Genomic DNA, 14,434 nt, shown 5'->3' with positions numbered 1-14,434 from the left:
GAACACAACGGCGGCACTCGGAGACTTGTGAAAAAAATCAACTTTATAAAAACATCAAGCAGGTGCAAAAGACCGACGTTTCGGGGGGAAGCCCCGCCGGGACGCTGTAGATGCAGCGTATTAGTGAATGCCGGCGTTCAGTTCTCAGCGGTCAGCGCTCGGCGGTCAGCTGTAGAGAATCAGCTGGAAGCAGTCAGCGGTGTGTCCCAACGTCCTAATGTGACGTCAACGCGTTTCGTCTCCTTTCGTAACGTGGAGACTTTCTCAAGACGGATCCAGCTGATTCTCTACAGCTGACCGCCGAGCGCTGAGAACTGAACGCCGGTATTCACTAATACGCTGCATCTACAGCGTCCCGGCGCACTACTGGCCCCAGGCTCCCAGCAGCTGATCGCTCTATCAGCGCACCCACACCGCTGCAAGCTTACATCATTCTGGAGAAAGGACCCGCTTACTGCCGGCACTGAGGTGACCCACAGAGGAAAGCTACCGGCTTATTTCTCCTCCTCTCAACAAACGGAGTGAGCCCACAAATGCACTAATACAAGCGGGGTGAGATCAATTCCTTTTTACCCTATGCAAGCTTCCTAATTAATTATCTATCAGCATACACTTGGAGTCCGGTCTTAAGTACCATCCTATAGGCGTGTTACTGTACATGCTAAAAAGACTGTGGACTGTTCATTGTATAAATATACTGATTATCAATTGATCCTCTACTGTTTAATCATGGATATCAGAATCCTCTACTAAATGCCTAACAACCATCTGACTCCCAATATCAAGCGCTAATCTTCAGCGGAGTGTCCCTAATTATCTGTCCTATTATTGTTCTATATAGAACCTGAGCTCTGTACTTTTAGAACAAAATTACCACAGATATTACGATTATTTTATTGTTTTTGTGTGTATATTATATATATTTTTATAATTATACATTTTTTGTAATTTTTGTTGCTTTTATACAGAATGTATTTGTGTAGTAATTGATGCCTTTTTAACCATAAAATTTATACTGTTTAAGGCAGTGAGTCCGTTTCATTCATTTCTGCACACTGATTGGTTGTTCGGAGTATAACTTTGCAAACTATATTTAGCAGCGCAAATACACCAACCTCTCTCTTTTTTGACACACCCGTATTGTACCATTTTTAAAAATATTTTTTTTTTTATTAAATTTTTTGGCTTTTAAAGGACTTTTTTCTTTTTTATTGTCTGTTCTTGTGGATAATTTTGGATACCTCTGGATGTCTTGGGATCCTTCCATTGTTGGGATGGAAAATTTTTAATTCTGTTTTGGACTTTTCTACTGTTAAATAAATATACCTTTTAAGACATTTGATTGGATATTTTGACCAAAAAGATTTCCATATGAAAAGGATGGCTATCTAGAGCTAAAGAAACGACTATAAGTGATGGAAGACTTACATAACTGTAAGTCGGGTACGCATATCCCCTATATAAAGAAGCTACTCTTGGTACACTTTATAATTCCTGTATACACGTGTGGCACAAAGCGGAGGATTTTCTGATCTCCATAAAGATACCTTTACAGGTTTTCATTTGCACAATATAGTGTGAGTTATGGTACGACACCAGTCCTTTATTCACTAAATATACGGCACGGGTGACACTGGGCGTAAGAGGTCTGATCTTCATAAAGATACCTTTATTGGTATTCATTTACACAATACAGTGTGAGTTATGGTACGACACCAGTCCTTCATCTATTAATATAAGGCACGTCTACCTCAAAACACCCATTCCTTCTCTTTACACAAGGGTGTAATTTACATCATAAACATAAACAAATCTACACATTTGAATTTTCCTTTTTTCTCTCCAAACACTCACATTAATGGAGAGAAAGATGTCACCACAATAAATCACGAGGGGAAAGAACCTGCTACGAGCACATACCAAGACCTGCTTACAGTGAGTGGGGTACGCCCATATATCATTTGAAAATTGTATGTGATACACTGAACAAATAAACCTTTATATGTGTACCTTGTCTCATTTTTGGTGAGTAAGGTACGACCAACACTTTTCCAAACTTTTTCACTCACCGGGTATCTGAATAATTATACAAAGTGAAACAAATCTACACATTGATCAATTTTTTCTTTTATATCCACGCTTATGGAGATGATCACCGTAAAATATTGTCTGGAGGAGAAGAAAGAAACCGCTACGTGCATATACACCGCTATACTTACCGTGAGTGGGGTACACCCATCCATCTACTCCTCTTCACCCCCTTTCCTACCAAGCATGAAATATCTGTAGCAATTTCTAACTTCTAATTTCTCTGATTCTATCAGTATATCATTGAGAACAATCATTGAAGATTTTGGGAACACATGAAGATTCAAATATTCTGAACCCCCCCCTTTTTGACTGATTGCGCCTCAGATTTGGAAATCCCCAATTTGTGTATTGTATGGTATTTGTATGGTTATTTTGGTGATAGCCAGGGGATAGTACAGCTCACAGGCAGCAGTGCGCCAACACAGGTCATATCCTAAAAAACCTTGTACAGTTGTATAATTTTTCACAGCATTTGTTCAGGTTATGTTTTACAACATTCTTGTTACATGGAAGTCTTTCAGACAGGAGCAGAAAGTAATGCCCCCTTTCTTGAGAGCAGTCATGGAAACTATTAAACAATTCCAAAAAATTCCTTAGGAGATCTAAGCAGCTGGAATGGTAACAATAAAATCTGAGGAATCGATGACGCTGAGATTACATGCGCAAATGCCTTGCATGAACAGATTTCAATAGAGAGAACGTATAGTATTAGCATTTAATGGAGCTCATAAACTTATGCGATGGGATTCGATGCGACATCGAAGTACGATGTCCATCGAATCCGATCACATTTTTGGGTGCAAAAGTCAGCACCCGACGTCGCATGCCATCTTCCGATGGCACATCAGGTGTTAGAAGAGGGCAGACGGGGCGGCGGAGTAGTATATGCTAGCAGTAGCGCTTGCGGGCGATGGGAGTCAGCGATGGTGGCAGATGTGTTTAAAACACTGGGCTGCCCTGTGACTGGCTGAGCTCTCTCAACCACAGGGCAGCCCAGTGTTTTAAACAATTCTCCCGCCACCACTGACTCCCGCAAGCGCTACACTACTCCACCGCCCCCTGATACGAGACGCAGGTGCGCTGCCAGTGGTCCCTAGGGCCCCCTCTCCCCAAACCGTTGAATGCGTCCCCTCCGCGCCCCACCCAAAACATTCCCAGTGGGCTCTGAGTAGGACTTCATCTTGCAGCCGTTAGTGAAGAGTTTGTTTTCATGATTGCCGAGTACACAAAGTATTCAGAAGGATTTGACTCAGGCTTCCTTTCTGTAAGTGTAATGGGATGAAAAGTTTGCCTAGGACTACTGGAACCAGGCTGCTGGCAGTAATGCTTTGCATTCCAATAGCCCAGTGTTGCCCTGATTTGCTGTTGGAAGAAATCGATGTGATCTGATTTTTTTATAAAATCAGGTACATACAGTAGTAATCTTTCGAATGACTACATTTTCTTTCGAATGACTACATTTTATCACCAAAAGATAAATGCTTTTAAAGAAAATTTACAGACCATTTTTCGATTGCAGATCTGCTACCCAAGCACACTATCTCAGGGCACTTGTAAATATCACATTTGGAGCCACACTGGCAGTACATGGAAATGGTATACTGTGACACCTTAAAGGAATTTCGGTACTTGTGTATTTTGGCGGCGCCCATCGCATACCATAACGCATACGATGGTATGCGATGCGACGCGATATCGTACGATAGTGCACGATGGCATACAATTTTGAAATTGTATGCCATTGTACATGGCATACGATGCCATACGATGCGATGCGATTAAACATTGTATAAGCACCCTAAGGGGTGCTTATACAATGTAAAGCACCCAAACGGGGGCTTACAATGTTAAATGCACCCCCACGCCACCCCCCCCCCCCCCCCACTATAAACGTGAACCCGAAGCGTGGCGAGCGCAGCGAGCCCGCGCGGGGTGGCGGTACGCATCCTACGACCTTTTCATACCCCCACTATCCACGTCGGCGTGGAGTTGAGAATAGAATAGTGTGGCGAGCGCAGCGAGCCCGATGCGTGGCGAACGCAGCGAGCCCCGCGAGGGGACGCGGATACCTGTGAAGCCCGCGAAGGGACGCGTTTACCTGTGAAGATATCCGCTGTGCTCGCCACGCTTCGGGCTCGGTGGCTCGCCACACTATTTTATTCTCAACTCCACGCTGACGTGGATAGTGGGGGTATGAAAAGGTCGTAGGACGCGTACCGCTGCGCTCGCCACGCTTCGGGTTCACGTTTATAGTGGGGGGGGTGGCGTGGGGGTGCATTTAACATTGTAAGCACCCATTAGGGTGCTCAAAAGCACCCTTTAGGGTGCTTATACGATTTTTGATCGTATAGGGGGTCAAAATCGCGTCGCATACCATCGAGTGCATGGCATGCGATGCGATCCGTTCATCGTACGACGGACATCGGGGGCGCCACCAAAATACACAAGTACCAGAATTTCTATTAATTTAGCTGCTTTAACGGACTATTCAATAAATTATGACTTATTCGCTACAGAGTGGAGGAAACTAAATTATGTCATGATGCTTAAACATTTGTTCTCTGGCCTATAAACAGACTGGTAACCTTGACTGCACATGATGAATAAACTGAAAAAATACCACACACAAATGTAAAGAATAAATTACAGCAATTGCCAGAACTAAAACATCAATTTTACAAAAACCATGTTGGCTGAGCTGTCCACAACCACATTGGTGTACCAAAAAGGACAATTCATGGTAACATTTTTATTATTGTTATTAAAACAAATGATGTTTTATCATTCACCTGATGTTCTACTTCTTGTAAGAGGGATTCCAGTAGCTCAGTTTCTTGCGTGAGAGACGTCTTCTGACCTAAAGACCAAAATCAGCATCAAGTCACATAGGTGTACACCAGCATTACCATTTTATTTTATATTGGTCTGTGAAACAGGCTGTGAAGCCATACATTTTGGGGACCAGAGAGCAGCCATTACAGAATGGTGCTGGCTGTCTCTCTGATATCCAGCTATCAGTGTAATCCAGAGGCAATGATAATCACAGCACTGACTGCCTCTTGGTCATAAAAGGGAAGCTGCAGTCTTACTGTATTGGCTGTCTGGAATCACAATGAGTCAGACATTGATATTGTATTACCCAACTCTGCTGGTTACTTGTCAAATGTGTGATTCACCGTCTTTTTGGCCAGCTAACAGTTATCACAGGGGATATGGTGAAATTCAAATGAACTACAGTCAGAAGTTTTATACCTTAACTGCAATTCTGTCATGGTGCTGTAGAAAGTCTACACAGCTTTATTACTGCTAATTAGCGATTCATAGGGAAGTGTGTGTGTGTGTGTGTGTGTGTGTGTGTGTGTGTGTGTGTGTGTGTGTGTGTGTGTGTGTGAGATTTTCAATTGCCCTGGTTAGTGGCTAAAATGATGGCCAATTTATAAATAGTATATAATATGATTTTTGTTAGAGCCATAAACGGATCGAACTGAAGAGCTGCACATATCCAGTATCACGAGCTTTAATTACTAAGTCTACTGTATGTTAAATCAGAGTGCTCAGTAAGTGCAATGACAGAGAGAGAGTACAGATCACTTGCAAGCAAGAAGAGACCGACAGATATCTAAAGAAGAGGTAAGAGGTGGTGTGTTTAGAAAATCTCAGTTCTGGGAACCATGGCTATAGACCATACAAAGTGTTACTTATTAATAATGTATTACATACAACACCACTATTGAGTACTTAGAACCCCTCCCCCAGGGTCTAGTGAAAGGCATACTTCTTTCACAAGTGACCTGGGGCCAGATGCACTAAGCTTCAAAAGTGAAAAAATGGAGAGTGATAAACAACCAACCAATCAGCTCCTGCCTCACATTTTTCAAACACTGTCTGTGACATGGCAGGATGGAGCTGATTGGTTGGCTGTTTATCACTCTCCATTTTATCACTTTTGAAGCATATTGCATCTGGCCCCAGGTTTCCAAAATAACTTAAGCAATAAAAAACTAGTTTAAATTTTAGGACACCATTTTACCCAAAAAGCACAAGTCAATAAGAACAAAAGAATGTGCTCTCTACCAATATGTTGCATAATCCTATCTGTCTGTTTAAACATTTTATTTAATTCCTGCTTCCACCACTTTGTCATACCCATGAGTGTGATGAGTTTGTTTTTCAGTTGGGTGTCAAGCCTGGCAATCATCATCTCCACAGCGTTGCGAATCTCCCTAACACGTTCATCCTTGGCACCTCGTACAGCCTCCACATTCCGCTCCTACAACACAAAGTGTTCTTGTTTGCAAACTTAGTTTATTGTTAATAAATCAATTACTACAAAAACATTTGATTTTGTGTTCTTAAAAAGGTGGTGTTTAAGGTGAAAAAAAAAGGTTTTAACAGTTAGCATTATTTTTTTCTTAGTGTATCCACACGCTCCGAACCAGTGGGGTGCTGGCATCGGCTGGCAGGGATGGAGGGACGGCACGGCGGGAGGAACAGGGGCCATGCTGCATTGAGAAGCATGGTCATCGCTCCGACATAGTAGAAACTGTTTTTCTCTATCAACACTGTGCTTATATTTCAGAGGACTGGTATGAATGAAAAACACATCAATACATTAATTTAGTATATTTTTAAATGTTTAAGTTTTATCCGTTAGGACCGTGGTATCATCCCATTGGACATGCAGAACATCCACTGGGATGATGTAATGAACAACAAAATGGGTATACATATTATACAGTACATTACGGACTACCAACGAACTGGGTGTTCTTCCTACTCATGCGCGACATAAAAACTATATTTCGGGACAAACTCATCAATAAAACTTTTTCCAAGTTAACAATCTGCATTTATGCATTACCTAGCATAATTTACCAATTACTTTAATATGCATAGCTGACGCCATAATCAACACATGCGCAATTAGAAATGTATTTTAAACAACTGTAGACTTTACATAACGCTATACCTCATGGTTTTAAACCAGTCCAAGTTACAGCCTACTGCCAAAACAGCACATAATGGGGCAGATGTATTAAGGTGCCCACACACTAGAAAGAACTGCGATCTTAAGATGTGCGCATAAATTAGCCTTGAAATCTTTTGTCTACCCTGGACAAAAGATTTCAGGCAAGCGCACCTCTTCAAAGACTTCTCTTAAGATCCCATGATCTTCTGAACTTTCATGCAGCACGTACGATCAGAAGATATAGCAAAAGATCGGCGGGAGCCTGCATCTGATCAAGATTGGCCGATTTGCGGTCAATTTTGCAGTAAAAAAAAAAAAAAAAACGGCCGATCGGCAAAAAAAAGGTCTAAATTTCTGTCTTTTATTTTAAATATTTTTGTCGTAATAGTGGTATTTTTGTATTAATGTATGTGCAGCCGCATTGCTGCCTATTCCGCATGCCGCGCTATGGCTTAGCGTCTGGTTTCCGGGATACTGTGGGATGAGTGCAGGGGGTTGTGAACCGCTGACCTCATCTCTAGGTGTCCCGGCACCAGCCGTGATGTCCTATGGACACCGTACTGGTTGCATGAGTAACCGCTTGGTGATTGGAAGCGGGTGTTAGCCGCTGACAGCACCATGAGGTAAGCTCGGCTGCAGGTGTGGAGCCTAGCAGTACGGCAGGCTGATTGGTGGTGATGGCGTCTGGTATCCAATTTAAGGCGAGAGGTTTCAATTGTAATGTATATGTGTTCCTCCTGAAAACAGGGTTGTAGCCCTGAAACGTTGAGGTTAATAAACTCTTATTTGCATCAAGCTGCAGTGACATGCTGGTTCTTGGGTCAGTTTGCACTACCTGGGAACACTGGAGGTATCTTATTCTGACAGAGGCATGCAGCTAATTGACTACTACTGGAAAGTGCCAAACTGATTCTACCGTGTACATGATAGATAGATAGATAGATAGATAGATAGATAGATAGATAGAAACTTGCTCCTAAGTGAATTGCCCCCAACGGTTTTCCTAGACACACTGTACAATATAGGCGTGACTTAGCTTTAATAATCGAGTTCTATCTCACAGTGTATGGTGAGGATTCACCCCAAACCGCAAGGCTCACAGCTAATGCAGGGAGCCCGCTGCATTTATTCGCGAGTCTCGCTTTTCAGCGGCAGCATATGCAGATTCCCCCTCACTCCAAAAACGGAGAGAGGGGGAATTGGCATATGCAGGGGAGTCAGTTGAATACGAACCCTGCGAGCTGTGACAGCGAGCAGGCATCGCTGCTCGTGGTCACAGTTCACAATCAGCATTGAATACATCCCATGGAGTGAAAAAAATTTCCTTACCGCTTCCCTGTTCTGTAATGCCTTTACTGGTAACTTCTTACCCTCATTTTTATTCTATGCTTTGAGGTCATTTCCTTTTTTTTTTTCGTTACAGTTTGACGCAGCAAAACGTAATCATATAAACTAAGATCAGTTTCTCAATAGCTTATGCCTGTCCTAAGTTTATGTGTGCTATACAGCTGTGTGATTAAGATGAAAAATAGCTCAAGGTCTTCAATGCTATTCATAAAATGTATGGTGGTTTGCAAAACATATTATAAAAAGTCAAATAGGTCAAGAGAAAATGTTCCAATGTTTGGCCAGGACCTACAATAGCCAACAAGAAAACAGCATGATTCAGTTGACAAAAACAATTTGAAGCTTAACCCCTTCCTGACAGAGCCAGTTTTTGCGTTCCTGACAGAGCCCTTTTTTTCAAATCTGACATGTATCACTTAAGTGGGTATAACTTTTTTTTGCTTTTACTTATCCCAGTGATTTTGAGATTGTTTTCTCGTGACACATTGTACTTCAAGTTAGTGGTAAATTTTGGTCGATACAGTCTGTGTTTTTTTGTGAAAAATACCAAAATGTCGTAAAAAAATGGAAAATTTTGCGATTTGCAAAATGTTAAATTTTCTGCTTGTGAGACAAATAATCTTACCACTCAAAATAGTTAATAACTAACATAGACCATATGTATACTTTATGTTGCCATCATTATTTCAACCTCATTTTCATTTTTTTGGACACTAGGAGGCTTAAAATATGAATAGCAAATTCTCAAATTTTCAAGAAAATTTCAAACACTGATTTTTTTAGGGACCAGTTCAGTTCTGATGTGACTTTGAGGGACTTGTATGTGAGACACCCCCATAAATGATGCCATTTCAAAAACTGCACCCCTCACAGTATTCAAAACAGCATTTTGGAAGTTTGTTAACCCTTTAGGTGTTTCACAGGAATTAAAACAAAGTGTAGGTGAAATTTCAAAATTTCATTTTTTTTGCAGATTTGCAATTTTAATACATTTTTCTAAGGAACACAGTAGATTTTACTAGAGAAATGTGACTAAAAATTGATTCCCCCAATTCTTTTGTTTTCATAAATATCCTATATGTGGCCCTAGTGTGCACGTTGACCAAACCACAGGCTTCATAATAGAAGGAGCACCTACTTGATTTTGGAGCCTCCTTTTTATGAGATTATTTTTTAGGCACCATGTAGGTTTCTAGGCACCATAAGATGCTAAAAGTTAGGAACCCCCCCACAAGTGACCCCATTTTGCAAACTACACCCTTCAGGGAATTCATCTAGGGGTATAGTGTACATTTCAAACCCCCAGGGGTTTCACCAATTGTGGTACAACTGGGCAGTGAAAATAAAAAAAATTAATTTTTCATTTTCACAGCTCAGTTGTATCAAAATTGGTGAAACCCCTGGGGGTTTGAAATGTACACTATACCCCTTGATGAATTCCCTGAAGGGTGTAGTTTGCAAAATGGGGTGACTTGTGGGGGGGTTCCACTGTATTGGTGCAACATAGCACCCACCATTCATTCCACCAAAATCTGTGCTGCAAAATCCAAAAATCACTCCTTCCCTTCTGAGTCCTGCCATGCACCCAACTGGTATTTTTTGGTCACATGTGAGGCATTGCCGTACTCGGGAGAAATTGGGGCACAGATTTTGGGGTGCTTTGTCTCCTTCATTCCTTGTGAAAATGAAAAATTTTGAGCCAGATCTGCATTTTTGTGTAAAAAAATGTAATTTTTTACAGAAAAATGCAGTTCTGGCTCAAAATTTTGAATGGTGGGTGCTATGTCGCATTAGCAAGACCCCCGAAGCACCAATACAGTGGAACCCCCCCACAAGTGACCCCATTTTGGTCACCAGCTTTGGGAGGGGGGCTGGCGCTGCGGCAGCCGGGTGGGTGGGAGTGAGGGGGGCTGCCGGGTGGGAGGGGGGGGGGCTGGCGATCGGTGGTGATCGGTGCTGTACTTAACAGCACCGATCACCACCGATCACTGTGTTACCGAGCGGCTTAGCCGCCGGTAACACAGAAAACGCTGCAATTGGCTGTTCACATTTGAACAGCCAATCGCAGCGATCGCCGCGAGGGGGGATGTCTGCTGTCAGGGACAGCAGACATCTCCAAACTGTCACCGCGTCTATAGACGCGGTGACAGTTTAAAACCATGACGTATATATACTTCTTCGGTCGGGAAGTACCTCCCGACCATGACGTATATATACGTCATATGTCGGGAATATCTTTCTATATATGTGTGTGTGTGTGTGTGTGTGTGTGTGTGTGTGTGTGTGTGTGTGTGTGTGTGTATGTATATATATATATACACACACACACACACACACACATATATATATACACACATATATCTGTCTATATATATATATGTGTGTATATATATATATATATATATATACATATATACACATACATATATGTGTGTATATATATATATATATATATATATATATATATATATATATATATATATATATATACATACACACACATATATATATACACACACATATATATATATATATATATATATATATATATTTCAGTACCTTTTTTTAATTTTTTTAACTCATTGCTGGGGTGGGAGGGGGGAAGCGCTGCGTGCGCTGAGGCTCCGTGCTGCTGCTGCTGCCGGGGGACCTGGCGTGCTGCTGCTGCTGCCGGGGGACCTGAGGGAGCTGCCGGGTAAGTGCCGGGTGGGTGGGAGGGGGGTGCTGCTCATCGGTGGTGATCGGTGCTGCACCGATCACCACCGTTTTCTGTGTTACCGAGCGGCTTAGCCGCCGGTAACACAGGAAACGCTGTGAATGGCTGTTCAGATTTGAACAGCCAATCACAGCGATCGCCGACCGGGGGGGGCACCCCTGCCCCCCCTGGGCGGCGAGGGGGGATGTCTGCTGTCAGGGACAGCAGACATCTCCTAACTGTCACCGCGTCTATAGACGCAGTGACAGTTACAAGCCATGACGTACATGTACGTCAAATGTCGGGAAGTACTTCCCGACCATGACGTACATGTACGTCAAATGTCGGGAAGGGGTTAAAATCAATGTAAAATGGTTTAATTTTCAGAATCTTCAAAAAGAAAAATAGAAAAGAAAAATCATCCAATTATTATATTACCCTTTCTGCACTTAGGGCCTTATTCTAGTTCTCTCTGACAAAATCCTTCTTGGATGGACAAAACCATGTGCACTGCAGGGGGGCAGATGTAAAAATGTGCAGAGAGAATTAGATTTGGGTGAGTTATTTTGTTTCTGTGCAGGGTAAATACTGGCTGCTTTATTTTTACACTGCAATATAGATCTCACTTTGATGTAAACCCCCACCCAAATCTAATTCTCTGTGCACAAGTAACATCTGCCCCACCTGCAGTGCACATGTTTTTTTTTCCAAGTAGGATTTTGTCAGAAAGAGTGAACTAGAATAAGGCCCTTAGACTGGTGCTTGGTTAAGATAAATATGGTGACTTATATAATGAATGATCAAAGGGCTATCCCACCAAATATGCATTAATTATCCCTGATCCCTATCACATTTCCAGCAGAGAGTGGACACACTGGTGGTAACATTTGTGTAGGATAGTTGGGCAACAGTACCATATGGATCATTTATTTTGGTTCTCAAATACTTCCATACTAACAAGCACTGGCTGACTGGAAAGTTTTATCCCTATTTACTTTAAACCATTTAGGAGAAAAATATCTGTCCCAAGACTCCTGGTATGATGGGTCAGAAGGTCAAAGTGACTAAAAGAATGAGTGGACGTTTGTGGTTGGCTGTATACAATTTCAAATACACTGTTAAGCAGCCTATCCCATGCAGTGGACCCTCCCAATGATTAAACAAAATAACAGAACTGTAAATAAAACGAAAAGTATATACTGTACTAGTTAATCCCGATTCCTCAGTCAACCTTTCAAAAGACTTCTGTTTACCAGAAGACAACAGTAATACCTGCCACCCTCCAAGAGGCCACAGCTCCATCAGATATACCCAGTAAAAATTAAGGATTGTGTACAACGGAAGTCATGGGAGACACTCTGTATTAAGGCCCATATTTATGAGTAATTTTTCCCAAATTAATAAAGTATTACCCACTATCAGGTGTAATGAATGTCCCACATCAGGCAACCAGGGTATATATTGAAGTTGTAATCCGGGAGAGATTGCTTCTAATTTAACTCATTGCTTATCAAATTACGCATCTATTTGAGAACCCTACTAAGCAAAGATGCCTGTTTTATGTAGAGGCGTTCTACCCCCCTGTGATTTACCCCTAGAAAGTATCTGATGTTTAAACCTGGGTACCCACTCCATTCAAAATCTCGTAAAACATTATGTAGTTCATTGAGAAATTTTGGGGGAAGGTCAATCATGATGGTTTGAGAGTAATCTAGGCAGGATATTCAGTTTTATGATGCAAATACAATCCAGCCATGAGAACGGTAATCAATGTGACTGACCTGTGCGAATCTAGTGGAATATAGGATGTAAAATTTAGAGGATAAAAAAATTGAGTCAGGAAGCAGAGAGATTGTTGTATCAGAGGCCCCAACATTCATAGCAACAGATTTATGATAATCTTAGAATAAAAAGGGTCTTAAAACAATGAAATTCTCATATAAAACAAGGAAATATCTGATTAATAATGGTGGCTAAGGAGTCATTCGCGAAGGTCTATTTAAATACTCAAGGTCCAACTCTTAAGCTGGATACACACCTAAAGATTTAGTTGTCCAAGCTATCTGGAAAAACAAAAATCATATTCCATTCTCATTTGCTCTCATACATTACCAAACAATAAAAAAAAAAAAAAAAAAAAAAACACAATGGTCATTCATACATATTTGTTAAATCCCTCTGAGTTAACTAATATGTCCAAACAATTGTTTAGTCCATTTTCCAGTGTTTGGGAGCAAATGTCTGACCGTCATCTGCTCTCATTCATTCATTACCAAATTTTTGTTCCTACCATACAGATTGGACAGTAATCTTTAGGTGTGTACCCAGCTTTAATCCCGAAACAAGTGGGTTTGCACTGATCGCTCTTGCCAGAGCTTCCATACAATGCACAAAAATCAGTGGCAGAGAGGGAACCCCTGTTGTTCCATTACTAATATGGATCACTTTAGAGTAGGGGTGGGGAACATGCGGACCACTAACTGATTCTATCTGGCCCTCTGCCCCCCACCATGTAGCAATGACAAGCAACACGCTACAGCATGCGGCGCCACTGAGGAAACTTTGTTATTGTCACGGCGGGGCGGCTGGCTGGGAGTTCAGATGTCACTGGGCAGCAGCAGGCGGACCATGAGATCCCAGCGACACACCAGTTAAACTCCACTCTCGCACTTTGGCTCTGCCTCGACACAGCCCAACATCTGACCTACTGTAAGAAAGGAAATCTCGGCCCAGCTGCCCAGTGCTGCAAACTAGGTGGTTTAGTCAGCAGCACAATTTAAAAAAGGCAGCGCCTATGCTAGGAACAAAGATGTGTGTTGCTGGGGTGCAGTTTAAAAGATTTGCTGGGGGATGAAGAAAAGGCGGCAAACTCCACCAAGGGGGGGGGGGGGCAAGGAGTGGTTGAGGTGGTAGTAGCTGCTGTGTTCAGAGGAGAGGTGGGGTAGAAGCTGCTATCTGGGTTCAAGGAAGAGGCAGGGATAGGGTAGAATAAGCTACTTTCTGTGCCCAGGGAGGGATAAAAACTGTAGGAGGAGGAAGGAAAAGCTGCAAGGGGCAATGGGGTGTGGGCGTGGTAGAAACTGCTGTGTTTAGGGGAGTAGAAGCTGCTATCTGTGGCCAGGGGAAAGATGAGGGAGGGGAACTGGTATCTGTGCCCAGGGAGAGAGAGGAGCTGCAAATATGATAGATAACAGAAGGATACTGGATGCGGTTCGTTTTCAGAGCTATGTTTTCTTTTTTTCATTACTGGATTATAGCATGTGAATTTTAGATCATACTGTGTGGCATACTGTGAATTTGGGCTCAATCTGGGTGACAATGTGAATCTTGGC

At 42.1% G+C, this 14,434-nt stretch overlaps 1 protein-coding gene across 3 annotated transcripts in view; it reads right to left on the bottom strand.

Annotated features, from left to right (window-relative positions):
* TRIM37 (tripartite motif containing 37) overlaps positions 1-14,434 on the bottom strand; it is a 147,689-nt gene that overhangs the window by 101,657 nt on the left and 31,598 nt on the right. For all 3 annotated transcript variants that reach the window (XM_083173962.1, XM_083173963.1, XM_083173964.1), the window contains exons 7-8: positions 6,238-6,361; positions 4,881-4,948 (exon numbers count right to left, since the gene is read on the bottom strand). In XM_083173962.1, coding sequence (XP_083030088.1) covers positions 4,881-4,948; positions 6,238-6,361 — 192 coding nt within the window. The remainder of the gene's footprint in view (positions 1-4,880; positions 4,949-6,237; positions 6,362-14,434) is intronic.

This window comes from Crinia signifera, chromosome 2 (genome assembly GCF_055691185.1).
Source record: "Crinia signifera chromosome 2, ASM5569118v1, whole genome shotgun sequence".
NCBI lineage: Eukaryota > Metazoa > Chordata > Amphibia > Anura > Myobatrachidae > Crinia > Crinia signifera.
Note: the sequence above shows the minus strand (reverse complement) of the source record. Positions and strands in the feature narration are given on the sequence as shown.